The sequence below is a fragment of the Eumetopias jubatus genome, unplaced genomic scaffold (assembly GCF_037043125.1).
Source record: "Eumetopias jubatus isolate StellerSeaLion01/CBP00866 unplaced genomic scaffold, mEumJub1_p1.0 scaffold_12, whole genome shotgun sequence".
Taxonomy (NCBI): Eukaryota; Metazoa; Chordata; class Mammalia; order Carnivora; family Otariidae; genus Eumetopias; species Eumetopias jubatus.
This window is the reverse complement of record NW_028274818.1, coordinates 42,235,207-42,261,062: the sequence shown is the minus strand read 5'-3', so window position 1 is coordinate 42,261,062 and position 25,856 is coordinate 42,235,207. Positions and strand designations below refer to the sequence as shown.

At 46.8% G+C, this 25,856-nt stretch overlaps 1 protein-coding gene across 6 annotated transcripts in view; it reads right to left on the bottom strand.

Annotated features, from left to right (window-relative positions):
* Window positions 1–25,856, bottom strand: part of CACNA1E (calcium voltage-gated channel subunit alpha1 E) — a 384,845-nt gene that overhangs the window by 295,618 nt on the left and 63,371 nt on the right. For 3 of the 6 annotated variants that reach the window (XM_088016637.1, XM_088016633.1, XM_088016634.1), the window contains exon 2: window positions 17,131–17,397. In XM_088016637.1, the coding sequence (XP_087872763.1) occupies window positions 17,131–17,397 (267 nt within the window). Of the gene's footprint in view, window positions 1–17,130; window positions 17,398–25,856 lie in introns of those variants that run through there. The other 3 variants (XM_028121535.2, XM_028121536.2, XM_028121537.2) reach the window with 1 other exon arrangement.

Here is a 25,856-nt window from a genome sequence, read left to right as displayed (position 1 = left end):
ATCTGTGTTTTGATGATACTGTGACAAATACGAGCCCATCAAGAGTTCTGGCAGCAGCATACATCCTAGGGGAAGAAGAATGTGGGCTGCAACCAGCAACCACACCCAAAACTATCCCCTAAATTCACATCCACACTGGCTTCGTGGGGTGACAGACAGTAGCTGAATGTACAAAGAAAATGAAAAGCCTTTTATGAAAGAGTCCACAGATCATCTGCGAGAGAATTTTTGTCTTACTCTGAAAACCCAGCACCTATCACCCCGTGTTCAAAGACACCCATTGAGCCTCCAAACCACGAGAAAATGTCAAGGACACTAAGGATATACAGCTTGGGAAGGGAAGTGGAGAGAGACATCACAGCTGTTTTCAAATATCTGAAGAACTAGCTTATAATGGGGGCTTAGACATTGTCTACATTATTCTGGAGCGTAAGACCAAGACCAAAAGGTAGAATACCCACCCAAAGGCAGATCTGAGGGAACAGAGAAGAAGCTTCACTCTTCCATAAGTGAATGGATGATTTCGTTAAATAGTAAACTGAATGTTGGACTAACAAATGTTTAACAACCAGTCTCTCTAAAGGATGAAAAGCCCTGGTGTATAGCATTTGCCAATTTCTGGAGTGCAAATACTCTCTCCATAACTAATTTCAAGTTCCCAACTTGACATCAATGCACATGGAGTTGCAAAGATACACACAATGAGCACTCAAGAGCTGGGACTGGCCAGTTCCCACACACCACTTACTGTAACTCAAAACAAAACAAAACAAAAAAAAACGAGTAGTGAGGTGGAGATTCCTGTATTTGATATTAGTTGAGCTGGATCAACCCTTGTCGCTAACAGGGGTTAACAAATGGGTAGGAAGCAAGGTCAACGAGTCTTCAGTCACTTGCTCAAGGGCCTCCTGGGTCAGCATGACTCACTCTGGTCCTCAGCCTCAAGTTGCCTACTTAGCTAGACCTGCGTTCATGAAGTCTGGAGCATCACCCTTATCACAGAAGGCTGACATCTGTGCAGCTGGATGTGGGCCAGAAGCAGCACAGGTGAATGGTTTGCCAGTGCCATGAATCATAATAATTAATCAATCATCCCCATCCTCTTAGGCTGGAGTCTGGGATACCCAGGGGCTCCTGCTATTTCACCATAGCCTGCAAAAGAACTGAGAGGAATCAGCCAACACACACAATGAAAGCACAATCCCAAGAGACAGAAACACATCAGGTAAAAGGCTCACCTCTCCTTCTAGAAGATCAGCGGATCTCAGCCTTGGCCACACACAGAATGACCTGGGAACCTTTTAGAAATTAAGGATATGGGTATCCTATCTCTAGAAATTCTGATTTGTCTCAGGTGCCATCTGGGCATCAGCATTTCTAGAAGCTCCTATGCTGATTCTAATGTGCAGCCAGGGTAAAGAACACTACTATAGATGCTGGAGGCCATGAAACCTAATGGTATCCTCAACTCGGATGAGATAACAACAGGAGAAACTAGACTCCCAGGTGCCCAAAGGTAAGAACCGGAAGGTGCCTTAGAGTTCTATTAACTATTCCATTACATTAATTTTACAGATGTAGATACTGAGACCCGAGGTGCAAGGAGACTTTTGCAGAGCCAGGACTAGAAACCTCTCTGGATTCATAGCCCCACACCCTGAAAACTTAGGAATCTATTCAGAACAATCAAGTAAAACTCCCTGGTTTCTTGACTTGAACTGAGGGTTCTAAAAGAAAGGGATCTTTTTATTTGAGTTTATTTCCTCCACCCGAAGACTACTCAATTGTTCTCAAGAGCATATTTCTTAAGGTAGAGTCTGGATGGTTTACCTTTCCTAAGGCCACTCAAGAGTCCAGAAAACATTCTGAGAGGAGTGCTTGCCAGAGCTCCCATGTGCTGAGACATGGTTTGACACTGGGGAGAAGACCATTGCCTACTGAGTACAGTACTATCAATTCATAAAGTTCTCCAGCAACTCATATTCTCTCTAGCAACATTTTTGGGAAAGGAAAACATTAACCATTGTTCTGAATCGCTGTTTCCCATTCTCGTTGGATCAGCGCTGATTGGCCTCTCTTGAATTAACCTTCTCCTACCCATTCCTACTCCTTAATTAAGTCCTTTCTTATTAATCACAATCCCTATATCCATCCTCATAGGCCCCAACCCAAGACAAACTCTAAAACACATACTTACTAATAAAAGGATGAGAAGGCCCCAGAAAAGAACGAAGGAGCAAGAAGGAAGATGACTGAGCAGAGAAAGGGTACTGAGGAAAGAAAAGAGGAAATGTGATCAAAGGATCCCTAGACTTAAGGGTAAGGAGCCCTGGATTCTAGCCCCCGCATTGTCACTTGCTAAGAGTTTCTCCTAGCTCACCATTCCTCCAATAAACTATTATTCTGTGGTGCTAATAGACAATACGATGGGAAAAGAGTAAAGGATAAAGGAGGAGTATCTATTACTACAATTGAGAGAAGCTATTTTTGATGAAGCTACTAATGAGGACATCCAACAATAACATCCAAAATGGAAATCCTGGCACACCTATGAATACCTTGAAAGTGTCCACAGCCAATGGACATGTTTCTAAATTTTCAAGAATAGGAGCTCCATCACAAGCGGAGTTGGCCAAAAACTTCACTAAAAGATGGTTAATACAAAGAATCCTCATAACAGTGGCCTGGGGGTGAACATAAAGCTGCTTTTCTATAAACCTACACTCTCTGTAAGAGAGAGCCTCTTCTACACTCCCTATAAGAGTCTAAGAGTCTTTTCCACAGCCTCCCTGTCCCCCCAACTCCCATTTCCTTAAAAATCTGCAAAGGCAGAAGCATTCGGTAAGATGAAACTTTAAGAAAAAGTCATTCAAGTTGACTCCTCCATATGATAACTTACAACTCTGGGCCTCCCAGAAAAGAGCAGACTTCTTTGAGGGCTGGAAACAGAAAACGGACTTCACATGCTAATATTGAAAGGAGAGGAAGAACTGGCATTTCCAAAACAAAGGTCCTCTACAGAGCAATGAAGAAGTACGGCAGTGGAGCTTTTGGTGAAGGGAAAAACAAAACAGCAAAATGCCCTAATTCCAACAGAATCTCGCATTCCAATGATACAGTGCAAAATGTCTCAGATCCATTTCATGATGACCATGACGATGGGTAAGAGATCTCTGCTCTTCTCCCATCTACTGATCCTTTACCCTTCCATGGGTTTAGCTTCATACCCAGTGGGTGCTACAGATATATGCAAGCAGTTCACAGTCATCCTAAAAAGACGCTCTGTTAGGGAAGAGTGCCTGCCAGTCTCTCGTCTGACCCGAGGCAGTGTGTACAGTGGAAAGAGAGCAGCCAATGGAATCGGTGAGATCACATCTACCTGTGACCTTGGGCTAATCATCTGTAATATGAAAACAATGTCCACTTCACACAGAGCTAAATGATAGATGTCTCTAAAACACAGAGAGTGTCACACAACAGGCATTTATTAAAGGCGTACTGAGGAATGGATGACTCTCTAGGCCTGGATCATGGTCCCCATGGAATGTTGATAAAATTACATGACACAAATATATGAAGGTAAGAGAAAAGGAAAGATGATAAGCGTTATGACTGTGCAGGATTGTTCTGAACCGAGTCGCTTTCACAGTGGAAGTGTGGCTAGCTGTTGGGAGAGTTCTCATTTTCCACATCTATTCCCTTGCTTTGCTCTTTTGCGCCTGTCTACTGATATTTGTAACAGAAATGAGCTCAGGCTTTACGAGCCTTTGCATTCAGGGGTGGGCATCTGTTACTCTCTAATCATCGCCAGGGGAAGAGGTTACCTGGGAAATATGTAACATCCTCACCTTGGGTGGGGGGTAATGGTGATCACCAAAATAAATAAATATATACATACATAACTCTCTCTGAGAAGGGAGTCCTATTTTGCCAAAAGGCTCAGATCCTCCGAATTTACATGGGCCCATATTCCCCGGACCTGCCCCCGCCTTGTGTTACCACATCCACCCACCCATCCCACCTCCAGACAAGCCCACGCCCTTCAACTTCTCCTCATATCAACAGATCAGGAGAACACATGCATCCTTGTACATCCATATGGCTCAGTTATTTCATAAACACAAATTCCCATGCAAATACAATCCAAAGTTAGCAGAAAGAAGAGGCAATTCTTTTAATATTTTTTAGGTCCACTCCTTAATTTCTCTTAAATCTTCCACCTGGTTTCCAGAAGCCAAGTGGTACATCCTAGATCTCCATTCACATCCACACCAGTATCCAGTGCCCTCAGGGAAAATGCCCTCCAGGATCCTGGTCAGGTGACCTTCATCAAGCTCATTATGCAAATGTGCAAGGGCTCCAACCCAGGGAGGCTCCCCTTCCCCCACCATCCCTCTAACCCTTTCAGAAACTTCTTCCACAGTCGGTGGAGTCCAATCCCGACTCCCTTCTCTGACGGAACAGAGATGGAGACCCAGAATACCTAGAAACCCAAACAGATAAGGAATAATTCACCAGAAGACCAACAACCCCTGAGAAGGAAATCTACTCAGAGGCCAAGCTTGGACTCTAGGACAGATCCTTCCACATGCCATCAATCAAGCCATCTGAAACCTGTGGCTACCATTTTTGTACAAGCAAAAACAAAATCTACTGCGTTTGTTTAAGCCTGAGGGTTCTGAATATCTGATCTGAAAGCCTGCTGGGAAAATTCCACATCTTATTGCTCCTGAAGATATTTTTCCTGGGTTATAAGTCCAGATGTGTCCTTGGGGATAATATCAATGTAAAATCGGTATTAGAAACATGCAAAGAAAGACAGGTTTTGATGTAGATATTTTAAAAACTCACCTTAAAAAATAAGTAGACTCAGTAATTTTGAGACGGAAAAAAAAAGGCTCCTGGGAAGACCATCTAGCTACAGTGGTTGAGAGCCCGGGCTCCAAGCCAGGCTTCCAGCTCTCCCTTGCTGGGTAAGTGGGCAAGTGAGTTAACCTCTCCACACCTTAATCCCCCAACTGTGGGGTGTGGGAAACAAGAATGCGAGTCTCGGTAGAACTGCCATAAGGAATCAATGCAATAATCTGTGGGATTAATTTAGCACAGTAATCTGGCACCTCATAAATACGCAATAAATATTAGATATATCCACATTAATGCTAGTACTAACGTATATCCATGTTTACAAAGGGCTTTCATACACATTAGTCTTGCAAGGATGTGATTTCCCCCTCACACCTGAAATCCCTGAGGCTCACAGAGGTTGCGAAACCAACTCGAGGTCACATAACTGTTACTCACAGTGCTCAGGCTAAAACTTGACAAGAGTCAGAAGAAAGGAGATGGTATTATTATAAGGAAACTTAACCTTATGTTAAGTTTATGTTGATTCACCCAGAGTTAACCAAATACTAACAACTAAGCTGTAGTCACGGGTTACTACGTGCCAAACACTGTCCTAACATTTTACATGCGCTATCCCACCTGATCTTCTCAAAAATCCTATAGGATACACCCTATAGATAAAATTCCTATTTTCATTTTATGTTTGAGCAATCTGAAGCACAGCAAGGTTAAGTCTCTTCCCCAAGGCACACAGCTAGGAAGTTGTGGAAATGGTACCAAGATCTGAATCCAGAAGCCAGTTCTTAACCTTGACACTTTAATGCTTCCAAGCAGACTGTACATCCTAACAGTAAGGTGAAGATTTCACCAGCTGGACACTGGACTAGATGATGTCTAATATCCCTTCAACTGCCGAGATTCTAGGCTCCGACACTTCTATTTTCTAGTAAAGAAATAAAATAGTGTCTAAGTGAGTCTCTGAAAACGATATTTAGTGTAGACTTTGGAGAAAGTAGAACACTATATCCTAGCCTAAAATAGACATGAAATAGTCATAAAAGCATGTATTGATTCAGCAAAGCATGTGACAAGGATATCTTGCACAAAATTCTTACCGAATAAAGAAATATAAGTCGGCTAAAGAATAGTGCAGAAAATTCGAGAAAAGGTGAACAGTCGATGAGCACTGACCAATGCACTAATGATAAGCAGAAGGGAGGTCCCCAATTCTAAACATATTTTTATTAGTTACTCGAATGAAAGTATAAAGCACATGCTTATCCAGTCTGCAGATGATGTAGAGCTCCAAGTAGAGAGCTCACTCATTAAACAGCAGAGTCTGAAGACAATGTGTAGTAGAAACCACTTAAATTTTGGAGTCGGACCCCTGGGGTTCAAGTTCACTAGTGGTGACCTTGGGCAAGTGATTTAATCTTCTATAGTCTCAGTTTCTCTATATTTAAAATGTGGATAATAGTTATCTCACTGGATTGTTGTTTTGTTTAAATGCAGAGAGTCTTGGGGCACCTGGGTGGCTCAGTCAGTTGGGTGTCCAACTCTTGATTTTGGTTCAGGTCATGATGTCAGGGTCATGAGACTGAGCTCAGTGTCAGGCTCTGCACTGAGCATGCAACCTGCTTGGTATTCTCTCTGTCCCTCTCCCTTCCCCACCCCCAGCTCTTGCACACACGTGGACACTCTCTCTCTTTCTCAGATAGACAGATAGATAGATAAATGCAGAGGGTCTGAAGTTTGGTGAATACTCACTGAATGTTGGTTCCATGTCCCCACTTGTAAAGGATCTCTGTAAGAAGGACTGTTGCACCAAAAGAAAACAAAACGTACTTGAAATAAACATGAAGTCCTGAATTTAGACTCAAAAATTAAATTGAGAACAGAGTGAGAGAAAACTAATTCTGTCATCAATTCATATAAAAGACCCAGGGTTTATTGCTGACTGCAAGCGACCTCAAGTTAAGTCAGAAGTACAGTGCCACTTCTTTACAAAGAAAAAAATTTTTAAAATTTGTTTTAGTTTAAACAAATGTGCTAATGTTAATAAGCACTGATCTATGTTCCAGTAATTTAAAAACTAACAGACACTGTCCATTCCCTTCCAGGGATTTTAAACCAATACTAAAGCTATGTGGTAAGTGTTACAATAAAGTAATAAACCAGGTGCCCTATGGGAGCCCAGAGGAGGGAGTTGGTTTTATTCTGCCAAGAGAAATCAAGGAAGTCTTCATGGAGGAAGTGACTACTGAGTATAGTCTTAAAGCCAGGAAGTCAGGGGGAGAGAGAAAAGACATTCCAGGCACTGGGAGCAGTAAGTGCACAGGCATGGAGGCCTAGGAGAAGCTGGTGCCTTCAGACATTAGCAGCCCACTGGAACAGTTGAAAAGAAGGTGATTGCACGGTTGCCACCATGTGCAGAGTAGAGCATAGGAAGCCCTGCACACCAAGGCAGGAAAACCTTGCCCAGTTATAAAGCAAACAAATAACAGAACCCAGACAGGAACTTAGGCTTCCTGAATCATTATCTATTCTCTATATCCCTGCTGTCCTTTACTGTAGCCACTAGCCATATGTAGCTATTTAACTTAAATTAATTAAAAGGAAATGTAATTTATAATTTAGTACTTAGTCACAACAGCCACCTCTCAAGGGCTCAAGAGCCACATGTGGCTACTGGATACTATATTAGCACAGATAAAAACATATATCCATCAGCATAGAAAGTTCTGGTCTACAGCACTACTCAGTGCCATAGGACTTTAAGTGAATGAGAAGTAGATTGGGTTTATATTGCTTTATAGAACAGAAACAGGAAAAATAAAAATCGGCAGGTGGGAGCTCTAAGGAAGACTATTTCAACGTCCTACACCTTAATGACAAGAGCACCCCGTCACTGGAAGCTTGACAGCCAACCATCAGGGGGATGGAAAAAGAGTTCCTTTACTGACCTACTGCTCTTTGGTTAGGATGTTTGTATTCTACCATGGCAGTCTGACTGATGTACTTGTGCAAACATATCTCTGAAGTTCCTTCACATGGAGTCCCTGTCACACCTGTAGCTAACAGATATGATGCTGGATTGCGAATCACTATGCCTGGTGGTTCAGCAACCCAACATCCCAGAATGTGGGAATGTTCTAACATAGTCAGCATTGCAATCCATGGACCCCCTGAAACTGAATGCAAATTGTATGTGTATCTCTTTCAGGAAAGGGGGTGCATTGCACCAATCAGATTTCAGTAAGATTTGTGATCCCAATATACAAAGCAAATAAACATTGTACTGGAGGGACCAGGCAGTCCCAGTCCTCCAAAAAGAGTCATCTGGATGTCATCCAGATGGCCACTAGGGTCATTCCCGACTGTAAGGTTCCATTGTGGGAGCATCTAAAGACAATCACCCTGCAATTGAACAGTTTCAAGTCAAGTATCCCCTGACCTTGATCAAGGAGAAAAGAGATGGGACAAGTATAAAAGGACATGGAAACAACCCAAGGCACTAAAGTTGGATAATTCAGTCAGGTCGGGGAAAGGAAGAAGAGAATCTGTCAACCTCTTCCTGAGATGCCCATTGGAAACTCTCTTGTAAATCCTGGTGGCTCATTTTCAATGACAACCTAGAGACACAAGCACACCCAGTCAGATGTAATACCAGCTTACTAGCTGGAGAACCTGCCCAGTGAATCCAAAGTTTGCTGAGCTATCAATCCGTTTAAAGAAATATGACTTTGTTCTAATCACCACCTGACAGTATGACAATTGTCCAGAATTCATCTCTATGTCCTAGAGTATCTCTAGAGCTGAAAGGACTGATTTCTAGAACAACGCAGGGATTCTTTTGTTATCTGGTGTAGCTAGAGAAGAATACTTTGGTTAATTTAACAAAAAAAAGTGATAAAGAGCTACTTTAAATAATCAATATGGATTGTAATTTGCAAAAGCTCTGAACACGATAAAGCGCACACACCATTCAAACCATGTTGAACATGATGTAATAAATGCTTCACTGGCGATATTCAGAAAGCACTATGGCATTTTGTGGTGCCTGGGGGCCATCAGAACAAATCTCAATTGTTATTATGCTATAGATCTCTGGGTGCCAATTAATATATAATAAAATGCCAGATAACAAATACTGTGTGCTTTTTTCACAGTTCATATTGGGTAATACAGAAACCGGACTGATCCATAGCTAGATCCTGAAGCCTGTCTTTTACAACTTACAGATTCGCATGTAATGACACCACCAGCTATCCAGTGCCCTCACTACCTCCCAGCAACCTCCCCTCCCCACGCTAGAGCCACCCCTGATCCTATAGGGCCAGGTCAGTGCAACACTAGGCAAGAGATACTTCAGTGATGCTTTCTGTTGGCCAGTAGTAACCACCTAATGAAATCATCTAACAAAATTGTACCAGATGCTCAGTGCAAGTCAGGGTTGCGCTAGGTGTGGAAATTAATTAGGGGCGTGTCCTGTGCCAGTTCTCAGAAGAGCCTGCTTTCAGTTATACGGTGTTTATGCCATGTAGCTGCTACTATATCCCAGCCCCCAAGAACATCTGCATTCTGACAGTGAAGTCTTGAAGCCTCACTACCTGAACCCAGAGGTCACAGCAAGGCTTCAGGCTGAGAGATGAGAGAAATTTGGGATGGGGACTCTCCTCTGCGATTTGCAAAACTGGCCTTCTCTGAAGGCCCTGCCGGGCAGACAACAAAACCATGTCAAACAGTGGTTCTCAGAGTACGGTTCCGAGGCCTGCAGCTTTAGCATCACCTGGGAACCTGTGACAAAGGCAAATTCCCAGACCCTACTTCAGACCTACTGAATCCACAACTCTGGCAGGCAGTAGGGTCCAGAAATCTGTATCTTAATAAGCCCTTCAGTAAATCCTGAAGCTTCTGAACCAGTGATGTAGATGAAATGGGCAGTGCATATAGTATGACTTCAGCACAAAGAAACTGAGGAATTAGCTTTGATGCTGATGGAAGTCACCTGCTGGAAGGAACAGTCATTGACAAAATAGTAGCAAAACAGTTCCCAACAGCATACAGCCGGAAATTGCCAGGACGCTGCTGAGTGACTGTTGAAAATCCATTTCATGCTTTTTGAGTCTGACCAGCCCCGTGAGACAATGGTGTGGAAATTGAGAAGGAGGCACCGAAAGTTTGAAACCCTTCAAACATACAGCCACGTCGCAGGTGGAGAAAAGCTTGTGAGGGCTGATTCTCCTCCCCGTCCTGGTTTTCAGAGCCTCTCCTCTGGGTCGATGAGGCACACACGGTGTCTTGCATCTCAGCCACAGAAATGATGCCAGAGTCTGAGTACCCCAAGCCTCAGGTCTTGACCTTAGTCAGAGCATTTCTTCCTTTCCCCTCTAATCTGTGACCAACCACTCAGTCACATCCTCTTCATCCCTTCTCTAAGGGGGAGGGGATTCTATAGATGCCCCACTCCCCGCTTTAAGGACAGAAGCCTTCAGAAAGGAAGGCTTACATCTGACACAGGCTTTCCAAATTCTCTAGCGATGGAGGGAACAGATGCAGTACACATGCAGCATGACCAAATCCAGCAAAAAATACAGCCTCGAAATTATGCAGAGTTGCAACAGCAATTCATATCAACCACCCACAGGCAAAAGACCACACCTGGCATAGGAGCCACACAGAGCCTCTCCCAGAAGCCCTTCACTGGCTGGACCACAGGATCCTGTCGTTGGAGCCTAGCCTGGACTCAGTCACATTCCCAAGCCCTGCCCACCTGCCTCGGGGATGAGCTACCACTTTAAAAATGGGTCCTTTTTTTTTTTAAATATTCAAGAGGACTAAGAGTGGAACTGCTTAGTCCTACAAATTTGGAACCCAAAATACAATTAAAAAAAAAGACACTCCTAAGAAGTACCCACTGCTCTGCCAGTGTCTTGGATAACTGACACTTTTTAGTCACTCAGTGCTGTTCTCCTTAGTCTGGCCCATTTCTCCCTCTTAAGGACACACCTCCTGGCTGCCCCTTGCTTTCCAGAAATGGTGACACGGGGGTGGCTCATCAGAGTTTATAGCCAAAGACTAGCCAAGGACACAGGGAATGGAAAATTAAGTAAACGTACCTGGGCTATTCAGTGAGCAAAAATACACCACAGACATCTCCCTAACGTAAGACTGACACATAAGAGACAGACCACTAGGTTGGAGAAGGCTAAAACCTCAGGGCTATACTTTCTGTCCTTAAATCCAAGTGATGGTGGAAACGTGCTGGGGAGCCTCCACATGAGCCCTTTCTGTGCAGGTTCAGAATGCTTGGAAGGGGAAGTACCAGCACAGGTCACCGGCATTTTTATCCCTCCTTGAAAGGGACTGCTTTAAAAACCATATCGTGTTTATGATGGCAGAGGTGACAGGGAGTGGTACACATTAATTTCAGTAGCGGCTCACCCCTTCAAATTCCTATGTGAATTCCCACTGAAGTTTGAAAAGAAACAATTAGAGAAGCCTCCTTAGCTCTGTGGTTCAGCATTTATTAGCGTAAAGACCTGGAATGACAAGAGCATTCAGAGCGACAAGGACACAAATATCTTCTAGTTAACCATGTTCTCTGAACAGAGGAGGGGAGTAGCTGCATATTTATGGGGCACCCAGATGTAACAGGACTGGGCAGGAGGCAGTCATTATAAAAGCAGCAGGAAAAAGCATGTAAGAAGAGAGCTTTCCCCCCCCCCTGCTACCTTTCTCTTGTGTCCCAGTCCCACTGCAACAAATAGCAGACGCAGAGGGAAAAGTCGATCTGTGAAGCTGGTCCTCAGCAAGAGACCCTGCTTGTATCCAAGAGGAAGACAAATAACCTTCCTTTTCTGAAAATCCTAGGGAAAACCCACACATATAATGAATTATTCACAAAGGCTGAACCTAAAAATGAGAGACGGAGAAACACAGAGAGACGGAAAAGGGACAGAGGACTGCAGAAAGAGAAAGTCTCTCTCCTTGAATACAAGGGTATTCATCACAGTCACGTCCAGGTTCCCTCTTGCACGTGTGTGTGGTCACTGAGAAACAAACTAAGATCAGCAGAGTGGCCTCTGATGGCTGGCTTCCATGTCTGGGCGTTGGAGACCCACAGCTTCCCATCCCAGGCAGCCCTGCAAACAACAAAAGGGAGGCTACCGGGCTGTTGGTGGGACCCAAGGAGTCAAGGGTTTGCAGGATTTCTGACAGCTTAGCAAATCTTGGCTCTGTTCTATTTTAACTAAGAACATGAAGATGGAAGGAAACCAGATGTTCCTATAAAGAGGGGGGAAAGCAGCAGAGTTGGAAGGGAAAGAAACCCTACATTTTATACAGCAGCAGCTAAAAAGAGATCAGCAATTCTGGATGGAGCTAATAATTCCAAAGTCTGGATCTCTCAGAAGATAAAAAATCCTGTTCTCATTATTTCCTTCCTCCTCCTTTAATTCATAGTGTGCGTTCCACCTATTGCAAGGGAAAGCAAGTGGAGGGAAGTGGAGAAATGGTGGCATGCACACCAACAGACAACACTATCACGTCCAAGATATTTTCATCTCCATTCTCCAGTCATTTCATTTCTGTCAAACTCCTTCACTCCAGCTTGCTTTCCAGGCTGCATCCCAATTACAACTGGTCCCCACAACAAGTCAAAGCCTGGTTTCTGGAGGAAACATTACCCACACCTCATTTCAAAGACAAAGCCAACGGACAATTTGGAGACTGTCCTGGGAGGCTCAGAAAATGAAGACCTTTCTCCAGCAGCCGCAGGGCCAGTTACACTCACTATCTGCTTCCCTATCTGCATCGGTGCCCAGATACACAGAAGATGCGAAGTCTTTCTGCGTTATGTGATCATAGGATATAATTACAGACTTTGTCCTTGTTAGCTGCCACCCTGGGCCCTAATCAAGGCACTCTGACTCATGATCCATTAGCGTTACATCAAACCTGAAATTCTTGCCAAGATTACAGTCTACTATCCTGCAAGGTGCTGTATATTTATAGGCAACCAGAGCAGGAGAAAAGTTTATGCAAAAATGGGAGATGTGAGAACTAAAGCCTTCAGTAATCCTCACCAAAACCCTCCAAAATAAATAGGCAATTTACAAGGGGAAATTTACCATAATAAAGCACATAACCTCTGACCCAGAGCTGGAGTCTTTTGAGGCTACAGTGAAATTCTCTGCAACAGGAAATCATGGATGAGTATCTACAAGTTCATTATAATGAGCTTTCAAGATCTCAATGGCTGCAAACACATTTGATCTTCCTACTTTAGACCCTTTACATTTCTGCATGAGACATGTGATCCCTGCTGAGATGACCCACATCATCGGTGGAGGAAAAAAATATCTCCCACTGCCCATTAATGGCACAGAGCCCCAAATCAGACATCCCATTTCTTCCCCTCATCCTCTGACCTAAAAAAAAGTGCAAACAAGTGTTTGCATCTCACAAACCATGAGGGAGACCTTGTGTGTGTCCACAGAGTAACTGAGCCTGAGCATGGAAAGGTGAGAGCCGGTAAGCATATGGCACAGTGAACGTGGGATGACATTCAGAGCAGCCAATTCCCTGAGAAAAAGAGAATCCTTTTATTGTTACATCTATTAGATGAACAAGAAAGAAATGAAGGTATCATATAAAATGTAACATCACATTTTAAATCAGATTAGCATTTTCAAAAAGGTTATGGTACCCACTGCAGAAAAGAGTGCCATAAGAAAATAAAATTATCTCCCTATGCAGATGTAGCTTCCAAGAAAAATGAAACACATTCAGAGTGGGCTGTAACTTACCACCATCTTTCATGCCAAATCTGGGTTATCTTGGGCATTTCCTTCCGTAGGAACGAGACTTTCCCTATTAAATAACTGGAGAAGTTTACCCCACCCACCCACCCAAGCCAGAGGGTCCTACCAGTATAAATCAAATAATTCCTTTCTCTTAACTGATCTTTCCAGACCAGTTTGTTAAAGACCAGTAACATGCAGTGTGAAGAGGAGCTAACATAACACACAGAAGTGCTCATTTCCTCCTAGCTCCACAGTGACTTTCTACAGCCCATAAAAGATGTATAAGCCTCAAAGACATAGTGCACAGATAATCAAAGTCCTCAAGCATGTTACATGTTCATATGTCAGTTCAAAGCGGGCAGTCTTAACCCATGTTCTGAACAATCTTTTTCTTTTTTTTTTTTCAAATATCTGGCCCTTATAAACAGTAGAGAAGTACTTCCCAGACTTTAATGTGCATACTAACCACCTGGGGATCTTATTAAAATGCAGATTCTGAGTCAGTAAAATCTGAAATGGGGCTCAGGGTTCTGAATTTTTAACAGGCCCCCAAGTGACGGGGATGTTGCTCTTTGCTCTCTTTGAGACGCAAAAACCTAGAAGATTTAGTTCACCTAGAACTAAGACCCCTACCTTCAGACATGCTGACATTTCTGAAGGACCCCATTAAAATAATAGCTAGTGTTTACTGGGTAATCAGGAATGTTTTAGAAACCCGACATATGTTAGGTCATTTAATTCTCCCCCTAACTCATGATTACCACCCTCATTTTACAGATAAGGAAGTAACTTTTCAAGGTCACAGAGCTGGTGAAGGAACGGGGATTTGAACGCAGACAGCCCGGCTCCCAAGTTTTCTGGTAACCACTGCTCACAACGACTCCCAGAAAGAAAAAGGGAGAGATTTCCGGAAGCTGGATGTCTAGGTAGGAAGGAAAGTGAGACTAGGATCTCAGATGCAGTACTGGAGAAAAAGCAGAACCCACAGAAGCACAGTGTTTCCACATGGTCACCACCAGAGGCAATATATACTTGTCACTCAGTCACGTTGCACAGCGAAGAGAAAAAAAGCAACATGGTGTATTTTAAATTTTCCAACAGGGCTCCTCTACACACCTTAGCAGATGTTCTCTGAACACTGTTACAACAGCCTAAGTGCTGCAGAACCACTGTGCAACTTCCAACAACGGGGACAGAAGAGACCCCTGGGACTCAGCTCTCGGCCGAGGCACTGAGTACCACAATGAAATCAACTCCCTATGCTCTCCTTTGAGTCCCTCTGGTTCATCCCGGCCAAAGACAAGGAAGGGGCGGGGTAAAAACCACTGTTGCACCTTGCGCTCGCAACGCCTGGTAGAAAGGCGGTGTCTTTGCAGCGGAAGCGAAAACGTGAAAAGCGCCGACCGCGTGGTCTAGGAACCGAGCTTCATTTCCCAGCCCCAGAGCCTGGGCCCAGCCGGAAGTGCCCGTGGTGCCGAACCGGCTGATCGCAGAGCCGCGGACGCCTGGGGAGTTTCGGTGGCGCTGTCCTAGGTGCCAACGATGGCTGCTGGCACACTTTGCCACCCGCGGCGCGGCGGGGGCGCTTTGTCTACCGCAAGGAAGCCCAAGGGCGCCTAAGTTAACATGCCCCTAAGAGAGGAGCACAGTAAAGCAGCACCTGGAGGGTGGGGAATTTTTGAGAATTGTACAAGGCGGATGGGGGAGCGGGGCCGCGCTAGAGAAATCAGTAGAGATCTGACTAGAGGAGTGTTTGCAGCCCAGCCGCGCGGCACGCAACATAATGAGATCTGTCCGCTTTGTGCGGCGCACCGGCAGGCGGGACCGCAGAGACTGGACCCTTCCTCCTCTCCAGTATCCGCACCCTAGATACGTTCAACTCGGGCACGGAATGACCCCGAATCACTCTGTGGGGGTGGGAGGAGGAGGGGAGTGCAGAGAGGAGGAGAGAAGAAGCCCAGCCAGGGGTGGTTGTGGGAGGATTTGAGCAGCAGCAGGAAGAATATCTGCTTAGAGATGCTCCTTCGTTTCTAATGAGGGGTGCTGCCTAGAAGCACCAAGCGCCAGCCAATGGCAGTGCTGCTGAGGCAGGGAACTAGGGAGGAAGGAGGGGAAGGCCAGAGACTGGGGTGGGGGTAGCAGGGAGATGTCCAAGCCCTAGGGGAAGCGAGCCACGTGCCTCACTGATACTAGAGACCCAGTGCAGCTCAGCTGCCTCATGATGCACACCTGGAGGGAGGGGGTGGGGAAAGAGGAGGCTAGAGGAGAAGAGGAGGGGCCTCCTTTGCAGGTGCATCCTTCCCAAGAAATGTCTTTCTACAAGCATCAAAGTCCCATGTCTCCAAGCCTACCCCCATATTTACCACCACCCCCCTGGCTTGCTTCTTACCAAGCACCCTCCCCACCCCCACCAACCCGCAATTCCTAAAGACCTTGCCAGATGCCCAAATTCTTAGTGAAGAACAAGGCAGCGAGATGCCTAATCAGCAGCCTGCATTTGGTGCACTTGATTAAACCTGCAAAGAAGCTCCTTCGATGCCTTTTCACCCTGACACCGTGAGACGCCACCATGAGAGACACCACCAGCTCTTTGTGGGAGAGCAGTTCCTTTGGAGGTAGGGAGAGACAGACTGCTTGCACACCTCTGGGCTCAGCTTGATGCAGCCCTCAGCTGAAGAATTCAGGCCCAGCATATCAACCTGAATCTTGGGCCCTAGGAGAGCACTCAGCTGGGTCAAGCATTCAGAGGCAGGGGCACCCAACCGGACTAAGAAAACAATGAGCTCTGATGAGCTGTTCCTCTTTGGCTGAGAAGAGAACTCCAACTCTGAGCTGTCTGGGCTGGATCATTAGAGATTACCTCCGCTGACAAATTCATTCACTCCACTCTCAGTGGAACTTAAACTCAGTCCCCAGAGTTAGCTGGATCCCCAGCCAAATGGCTGTTTTATTTAACCATTCTGTTTGTCTACAAGGTTTTGGCCCAGACTCTTGAAGCTTCTGAACTGATAAATCCCCCAGGGAGCCTTGACTTCCCCAGGCGCAGATAGTGCGGATGTCTCCCCAGCTGGTGGGGATGGGGACAGAGGGGGTGGCTTTGAGGGAGGAAAAGGGGGAGTGAGTATGAAAGAAAACCTTGAGATTAGGGGCAACCCATTCTATGTGAAGGGCCTTGGGGGCCTGGGAATCAGACAAAGCCCAGCCCAGAAAGGGGCAGACACAGCAACACCATGCACCCAGGGACGCTAGAGATTTCCACATTGGAAAAATCAAAAAACCAAAAGTCTTACCTTGAAAAGCACCCGTGCCCACACTGGCCTCTACAGCACCAAGCTTGCCCCTTAGGCACACCGAAGTAAAGAGTGCACTTCAGCAAAGGGGCAAATTGGCACCAGGAAGGGGATGGGGGATAAATTCCATGCTAGATTTCCCCCCTTACCCAAAGAAATGCAAAGGGGGAGAGGGCAAGAAAGGATATGGCCAATCGATGAGCTTCTTGGCGTATTTCCTGACAATGTTATCTTCTCCGAAGATGAACAGGGATCTGTTGACGGTGAAACAGTTCTGCCGGACGGGAATGGGGTTGTACAAAGCCATAGTCCGCGCCCTCTGCGCTTTCGACTGCTTGTAGGCGGCCGCCGGCCCCGAGGCCGGCACAGGGGTTCCTTGCCGGTTTCTGCTCTGGTCCGAGTCTCCATCGCCCGACCCCGGCCTGCCGACCACCGCCTCCCCGAAGCGAGCCATCCTGAAGTTTAAACAGACAGAAGACACACAAAGGTGATCGCGGCCGAACACCCGCACACAGCAACAAGCAGAAAGACACACGGAGACTCAGAGCCGCATCCAGCCGAGCGCGGGGACCACCGCCTCCGGGGAGCCTCGCGAGCTCTTGGAAGAGGCGGCAGCAGCAGCCCCGCCGCTCCGAACTGTTGAATCTAAATACAACCTCTGCGAAGCTCCATTCCTCAAGGAGGAAAAAAAAAAAAAAAAAAAATGGGGAGAGGGCTTGGGGGTGCTCAGTTTCTGGAGGCAATTCTTTTTTTTTTTTTTCAAAATGCCAGTGTGTGGTGGCATTCAGGGACTGAAGAGGAGAGGGGTGGAGTAGGCTGCTCTTCAAACATAGCTCCTCTTCTGGCAGACGCACCACCTAGTTCTGGAAGAGAGGCAGGCACCGGCCCGCTAGGTAACAGTTTGGTGATTTATTGGGGGTGGGGGTTGGGGAGGAAGGGAAAAATGAAAACAAAAGAACTTTAAAAAAAATAAGATAAGGACGGGGTTATGATGACATGCTTTATAACGCCAGCCCCAGCAAGTCCATCTAAGAAATTCCACAGCCAAGACTTGGGTCTTTAAATCTGCCAGCACAGACGCATCCAAAGGTTGACAGAGAGGGAGGGGGGAGAGCGATATTGAGGTTCCTGCGCAAACCGCAACGCCCAAAATATCAAAATAAGAAGTCAATCCAACCGGAGAGGGACAAACGACTTCAAAGCTCCTGCGCTTGGGATAGAAGTTGAGCAGCATCCAGAGAGCAGCGAAGCCCGAGTGCCAGCATCCTGCCGGAGCGCTCGCCGCCGCCACCGCCGCCGCCTCCCCGGATCAGCATGCAACAGCGATCCGCGGCTGCGCCGGGGCGAGGGCGGGAGCGGGAGCGGGCGGGCGGGCGAGCACTTGGGCGAGATAGGAACAGGTTGCAGGCGAGCCTAGCGGTGGCCTGGCACGCGAGTTGTCCAAGGACCGAACTTCCTCCTGAACGGCTGGGTTTCTTCTGCCACTCGGATAGCCCCACTCCGGGGAAGCAGAGGAGAATGTAGGGAAGGAAAGGGGAATGCGAGGAGCGGAGAGCAAGCGGAGCGCAGAGGCGCAGCGAGGCGAGCGCTGGAGCGCCAGGAGAAGCGGGGGCGGGGCCGGCGAGGACAGGAGGGGCGGGGATGGAGCCGGAAGGAACCCGGCCGACCGCGGCTGCAGGGGCCAGGGAAGCGAGGCTGGTTTGGCTTCGGGATTTATTTAGCCAAAGGGTAGGGGGCCACCGCTGCAGAGGCCCAGCGAGAGTCGCCTCTCCCCAAGTAACGCCGAGAGGAGGGAGGCGGGCGCAGCTGGCGGCGCGGCACAGTCCCCGCAAGAGAGCCGAGCCCAGGCCCGGCGGGGGCGCACACGCACGCGCGCACGCACTCGCGCCTTCCGTCCCCGCCAAGGCGCCCGCCAGGGCTGTGCCCCGCGCCGTGCCTGCCCTGAAGGGTAGTCGAAGCCTTTGCGCCCTGCGCGCCGCGCACCGGGGCCCCGTCGCTGCTGCTCCTCAGCTCCCAGTCTCCGAGGAACGCTGCCCAGGGATTTCCGCGGAGAAGGCAGCACCCTCTCCCCATCTCCCCACTTAGCAACCCGCAGGCCCCGTGAGGCACGCTAGGACCTCTGGGGGCTCCGCACTCGGGTGTTGGCGGCAGCTCCGCGTGGGAGCTTCTGCCCTCCCCCAGCCAAATGCGATCTGGGGCGGCCCCTTGGGTTCAGCTCTCGCGGAGCCCTGCGCATCCATTTCTGGAAGACTGGTCCAGATATTGGGGCCGTAGATGGTGAGTTTGGAGCTAAACACTACCTTTCTCAAAGTCTTAACAATCAGGGGGATCCTCACACCCCTATCTTTTACCCATAAATCGTCTCCACTGACTTCCTCAAACCCACCCCATTAATGAAGAAAAAAACAATTAGTATTTGAGCTGCCTAAGTGGGAAAGGTGGACTCCAAGACCCGGAGAAAGAGTCCCTAGGTTTAGCAACCAAGCCCTTCTCCACAGGTGACTCAGTGGTTTGAACTGAGCCCAGGACCAGCTGCCGCCTTCCATGTCTACACTACCTGGAGCACACTTTCCTCTCCTTTTTCCAGTGTAGTCTCAATACACAGCTCTATCCAAATCCTCCCCACCTAAGAAATGTTAGAGAAGGGGAAGGGGGCGGCTGAGGAAGGAAACAAAGAGACTGACTAAAACCTGGAGGTTGGAAACCATGGGTGAGTGTGGCTTCACATGTGTGAAAGGCAGTGTCTCTATGTGTGAGAATAATTGATGGGAAGGGTGATGACACCTGAGTGAGAGGCACGTGTGTTCCTGTGTGTGTCTATGTGTGGGCAAGGCCACGTGAGCACTGACACACGTCTGGGTGAGAATGCATTTGAGTGTATGTGTGAAGGGAAATCCTCTGGGTACTGGAAATCCAAAGGAATGGTGTCCGTGCTGCCCTTGGGTCATCATATTGACCTTTTGATTCAAGGTAGCCCATTTCAGTCCAACTTACTATGCAAGGTGTGTCCATTCTAATTAGTATTTTGATTTCATATTACTGCCTTACTCTGTCATTCTACCTCCCTTTACTCGAAGACCCTTTTCTGTCTGGATACCTGGTCAGAAGTGAAAGGGGAGGCGGTGCTGTGAACCACAAAGCCCCATCAGCCTGTTTAGTCATTCACAATGGTCACAAGTGGCTGTCTCACTAACCCTGTGAACTGTGCAGATTAGAAAGGGCTTGCAGAAGTGATCAAACCCATGCTTTCAGGCAGACCATAATCCATAGCACAAAATTCATTCACATCAATCATCTGATAAATATTTTTGAGCACCAGGCACTGTTGGCACTGAGGATGCCAAATGAAGAAAACAGATGAAAAAAAAAAATGTGTCCTCTTCTTGGATTAAATTAGATTCTACAACCTTACCAGCCAGAATGCTTGATAGACCTCATTCTCACACTACAACTTCACCTCTTTTCCCTGGGTCCTGACCTTAGCAGGCATCCGAGTGGTATGCCTGTTTGTTCATGCTCAGAGGAAGCAGGGCTCTCTAAGCTTTACATCCTGGAAGAGGCTCTTGGAAGATCTGGAACCTCCAGATCTGGATCTTCAATGCCACCCACTCAGAAGAGAGGCGGTACTAATCCCCTTTCCTCTCTCTACAATGTCCTGTGTTCTCTGTGGCTGTTGTAATTCTTAAGAGACCTAGGTTCCCCAAGACAGAATATTATACTTGGAAATGTGAAGACCCAGTGGAGTTGAGGCTTGCCTCCCTGAGGAGACAGGAATCACAAATGCATGGGTTGGGAATGATACAGACCATGCTGGAGAGTATGAGCACCTTTGGAGGGAAGTTATAAATGGGGAATTTGTGGGGTGGGGGGAGAAGCCCAAGAGGAAAAAGGCAAACATAATGGCATTAAAGTCTTTGGGAATGGACTTGATCTAAGGGCAGTAATGGTGGGAGGGAGGCATACTCTCATATTCCACCACCACCACCACGAACACCATCCCCCACCCCACAGTCACAGCTTTTCAGACTTTTGAGATCTATGAACTCATGATCTCTTATGCTCTCCAATGCCCCCATTCTCCCAGCCCCCAGAGGGCTAGAATTTTAATGACTGAAAAATATTTTATGTGTCTTCAATAGTTTTCAGTTTACATAAACCTCACAACAAATCTCTGAGATCAGCCTGGCAACCCAGGTATTATGACCCTGATTTGATGGACAAATTAGCAGAGTTTCAGAAACCTTAGGTAATTTTCCCTGGGCCTCTAACAGATCTTCCGACTGTCACTTTATGGCTCTTTCTAATAACCAGTCTAATCTCTGGTGGATGGTAATAGTGTAATTCCAAAGTTGTTCATTGTCAAGAGAAGAAACTACACAATAACGCTAAACCTATGGGAATCCTATGCTTACCGTCCTCAAATTGAATTTGGTCAGTAGCCACATGGTCCTGGGACCATGCTGGGAAGACACTAAACTAGGAACACAGGTACTGCCCTCAAGATCCAGGAGGATCCTTAGAAAAAACCTGAGGTCAGGTCATTGCCATAATGCTCTTCATAAGGGAACTTGGTGGGCATTCTCCTAACAGTGTCCCTCCTTGCAATGTCTTCTTAAAGACCCACATATGGAAATGTAGAAAGTCAGCATTTGGTCATAACGCTGACTGGAAACCAGATTCCTAAAATCCCTTTCCAGCCCATGAGGGACCGTAGCCATATTTCCCTGTTGTCAGAGCACCATCTACTGGTCACTTGTGAGCACGTCAACGTGAGCCCAGTACCTGGCCGCCCAGCACCCCTAGCACACCTCACAACCTAGACGTGCCTAAAGAGGTAACTTCTTGTCACCAGCTCTCTACTCCCCTGTGGGACTTTGTTGAGGTCCAAGCCCCAAATTTCACCACAATGCAACCATCCAGTAGTTAGAAAGTACACCCCCACACACGGGGCACAAGGTCAACACACTGCATGCACATGCGCACACATACACACACACAGTTAACATGGTGCAACCAAGTGTTTTTCTGCATGCATGTTTTGCTGCAAGCAGTGACCTGCAAACTAACCCAAAAGGATCTGAGGAAGCAAGTGAAAAACTTTCCTAGATCAATCCCATCCAGATGGCTTAATTTCAAAGCTTTCACCCTGTAGCCCCTCATCTCCAGTGTACCATCCAAAATGCAAGCAGGATGGAAGGCGACTGGTAGAGGGTACCTCCAGTCTCCTCTGGAAAAGGAATGAAACCAGTTGGCTGAACTCCCCCAGACCAGGAAGGCCACGGGAGTTTGTACTAAGCTGGATAGACATGAGCAGCATGAGTGGAGAAGTACTTATCTATTCCCCTCATTCATAAAGCTCTTCCCAGATCTGTCAGGCCTTGGGCCATCTCTGCGTGAGATTTCAGCCCATCACTGCCAGGGGCTGCAAATCTAGCCTCATCCAAAAAGCATGTGCCCCTCCCATCAGCCCAGCTTCCTCATTCCTCCCTCCCCCACTGTCAGTTACTCTCAGATAGCTTATGGTTAAGCTATCAGAGCCCCTTTTGTTCTATTTTCCCCCTGTTGAGCTTTTCCAAGAAATAGACTCTTATGCAAAGCAGTACTCTAAGGAACATAATGCAGAGAGGATTTGGGAGTGGGTTCTTAAGAAAAAAGTTGGCAGGAGACCATGTACAAATTCATTGCAGAGCAGAGGAGCATTATGGTGATGTAGACATCTTAGGAATCTGGTGGCTTCCACAATACCTTACAGCCCTTACTTGGGTGAAAACATAACTTTACATGCTTATGTAATGTCCATCCCTAGAAGCAGCATTTCTCAAACCTGTGCCTGAGAAACCCCACAGCTCTAACACTCTACCAGCTAACTATAGATGTGCAAATTTTGCTTAAAAAGTGTTTTTAAAACCATTCATTTATGACAACTCAATATTTCCTGGGTGCCAACTGTGATGTTATCTTACTGCATCTTTGCTGCAGGACTGTGAGGCACATTCTATTATCTGAGATGCAAAGGGTCAGGGACTTGTCCAAGTGCACCGAGGTAGGAAATAGCAGAGCTGGATCTCCTGGTAATAAGGTCAGGACTCTAGACAATCTGTGGCCCCTATTAGCATACTGCATGTCAAAATAATGTTTTCCTTGCTTAAGAGTCCAGTCACAGCCATAATCTTGGACTTTGGAGAGGTGAGGCAGGACCCTGAGCCAGAAAGCCTCCCAAAGGGTTAAATTTCTAAGAAAGCACACCACCTGTCTCTGGGCTTTTATGAAGATTAAGTTAGTTAATATGTGTAAGGCTCTCAGAACAGTACCTGGCATACAACAAGCTCTACATACGTGTTTGTTAAATACATTTCAGCAATGGTAGCTGTGACCACAGTACCACGTAGCAAACCACGTATCTGGCAGCTTTCTGTTTCAGAAGGCAGACGGCAGAAGTGCAGCCCAGGGATGACTTCGGTGTGTATGGGGTGGACAGAGGCGCAGAGAAATACAAGTATCTGAGACTCGGTCAGAAAGGCAAATGGGGGAAAAGAGAAAAGAAAGAAAAACATTTGAGACCACAGTCCAAAGAGCCCAAAGACCTTGGCACCTGGGACAGATCCGTGTTTGTTTATTTATTCTTTCATTCATAAGCCCATTTCATGCTCATTAAACCCTTTTAATGTGCCAGGGATTTTTCTCAAGATTCTGAGGCTCAAGGATAAATTAGACATGGCCACAGCCTCTGAGAGCTTGCATGTGAAGAGAGAAGAGGGGGAAAACATACCCATAAAGGGCTCTGATACAACGCAGAAGGTAGCGTGCGCCAGGATAGTGTACACAGTAAGGGGGAGAATGGAGAAGGGAGAGATCCCTTCTGGCTGGAAGCAACCAGGAAAAGGAAAGAATCGGGGAGATCCTTTGAAACAGAGGGCACCGGAGGTGGGGAGAAGCAGTGGGGAAGAGCAGCATGGAACACGAATGCCCAGGCTGTGGAGGGAATACCAGACACATGGGGCTGATGAACCAGACAGCATGTTTACTGCGTTTCAGTGTATCTAAGATCATAAAAATTCTAGTATTACCACTTCAGTCCTTTTTTTCCCCATTAGATAAGGCCACTTTTCAGCCTGGACCAAAGTCAAATATATTCAACCTAACATTAACCCTCATTGGGAAAGTCCTTTTAGAGCTTCAGTGTTTAGCCCCAGACATCATAGGCTCCCTGCCTCATTACTGCACCTCAACACCCATCCTCTGGGTCCAGTCTTGCTTCTGGCCAAGGCAAAGTGCAGCAGGACGACTCTGCAGAGCTCCAGCTCTGACTGGTGGGGGGTGAGCGGAGGATGCATCGGTATCTAAGGGTGAGAACAACCGACAGAAGCACGCCCATCCATCCACCCCCTTGGCCTCTTGACTCAGAAAACAAAATACAGCCCACACATTGTAAAGCTTGCTCAGCCTGGGTGGGTTCAATCTGATTCATTCATTCAGCAAACATAAAATGAGCACCTTCCACGTGTCAGGCATGATGTCAGGTGCTAGAGCAAAGGAGGCAGTGCCCAGGATGAGAAGGTGCCTGAGCTTTAACCTGAACTTGCTGGTCTTAATCCATTCCCCACACTTCACTCTTGAAGACGGTGTCCCAATAGCAGGAAAAGCAGCTCACGGCTGAAACAAACCCTAGAGGAACCCTAAAGGCTCAGAGAAGGGAACTCAATCCCACCACACCCACCAGTCTTGTCTCTTACAGGACTCTTTGGGTTGGAATCATCAGCAGAGTAAACCACCACCTGTCCATCACCACACCCTTTCTCTCCCACTCGCTCCTACACTGAGCAGCTGGTTACACCCACCTGGTATAAAATAATCAGAGTGAATAAGGCATTCCCATATGATATGGACTTAAGGCCAGTTTTGAAATGTGCACCTGGGCAGGCCATGTGCTGGTTCTGCCCCTTCCGCTCCCCTAAAACTGCACTAAGACCTCCACTGACCTCCAGTGGTCCTTGCTCCCCCGCCCGTTTTTTCCTTGATTACTCTGCAGCATCTGCCACCACTGACCTCCCCTCCTTCTCAGAGTTCCCCTCCCTTAGCATCCCACCTCCCAGTTTCTGTCTGTTTCCTTCTCTTGCTCCTTGATCCCCCTCTTTATTGTGGGAGTACCCCATGGGGCTGTTCTTAACCCCTGCATCTTCTCTGACATCTTTCCTTTTGGGGTCACGTCCTTACCCACACTTTCAACTACCCCCCTGGCTTCCACACCTAGACTCAGCCTTACTTTTCCACCTCCTTTCCAGATCCAAATGCCCAACTAAGGACTGTCCACCATCTCAAACTCAATGTGCTTAAAAGTGAATTCATCGTAATTCCTTCGAGACAATCTCCCCTTCAAAAATCCCAGCTTCTACTGAGGTGACGTCATTCTCCCGTGTCAATCACTTAACTTCAGTGGTTCCTTGCTGCCTAAAAAATGGCCGAACTCCTTAGCCTGACAATCTGAATTCAACCTACCTTTCCAACATCATCTTCTCATGTACCATAGTATCAACAAATTTATAACATGTCACACCCACCCCTGCCTCAAAACTCTTGCTCAGAGCACCTGACTCAGACTGATCCAAGAACATCCTTCCTCTTGTCTGCTCCTCTAACTCCTAGGTATCGTTCAAGGTGTGGTTCGGTTCAATTCTGCCTCCTCCATGAAGCCTTCCATAACCTCTCCAATTCTATCTGTGATCTCTACTTGCCATAAACTCACAAAACTTCGTGTCATTCATAAACCTTGTTTACTTACTGTCATTGTTGTCATGGGTATATACCCCACCACTAAATTCCTATTTAATTTTTCAATCATGTCTGTCTTGTCTTCTTCACCATGGTGTAAGCTTCTCGAGTGCAAAGGACTTATCTTCCCCTTCATGGTATTACC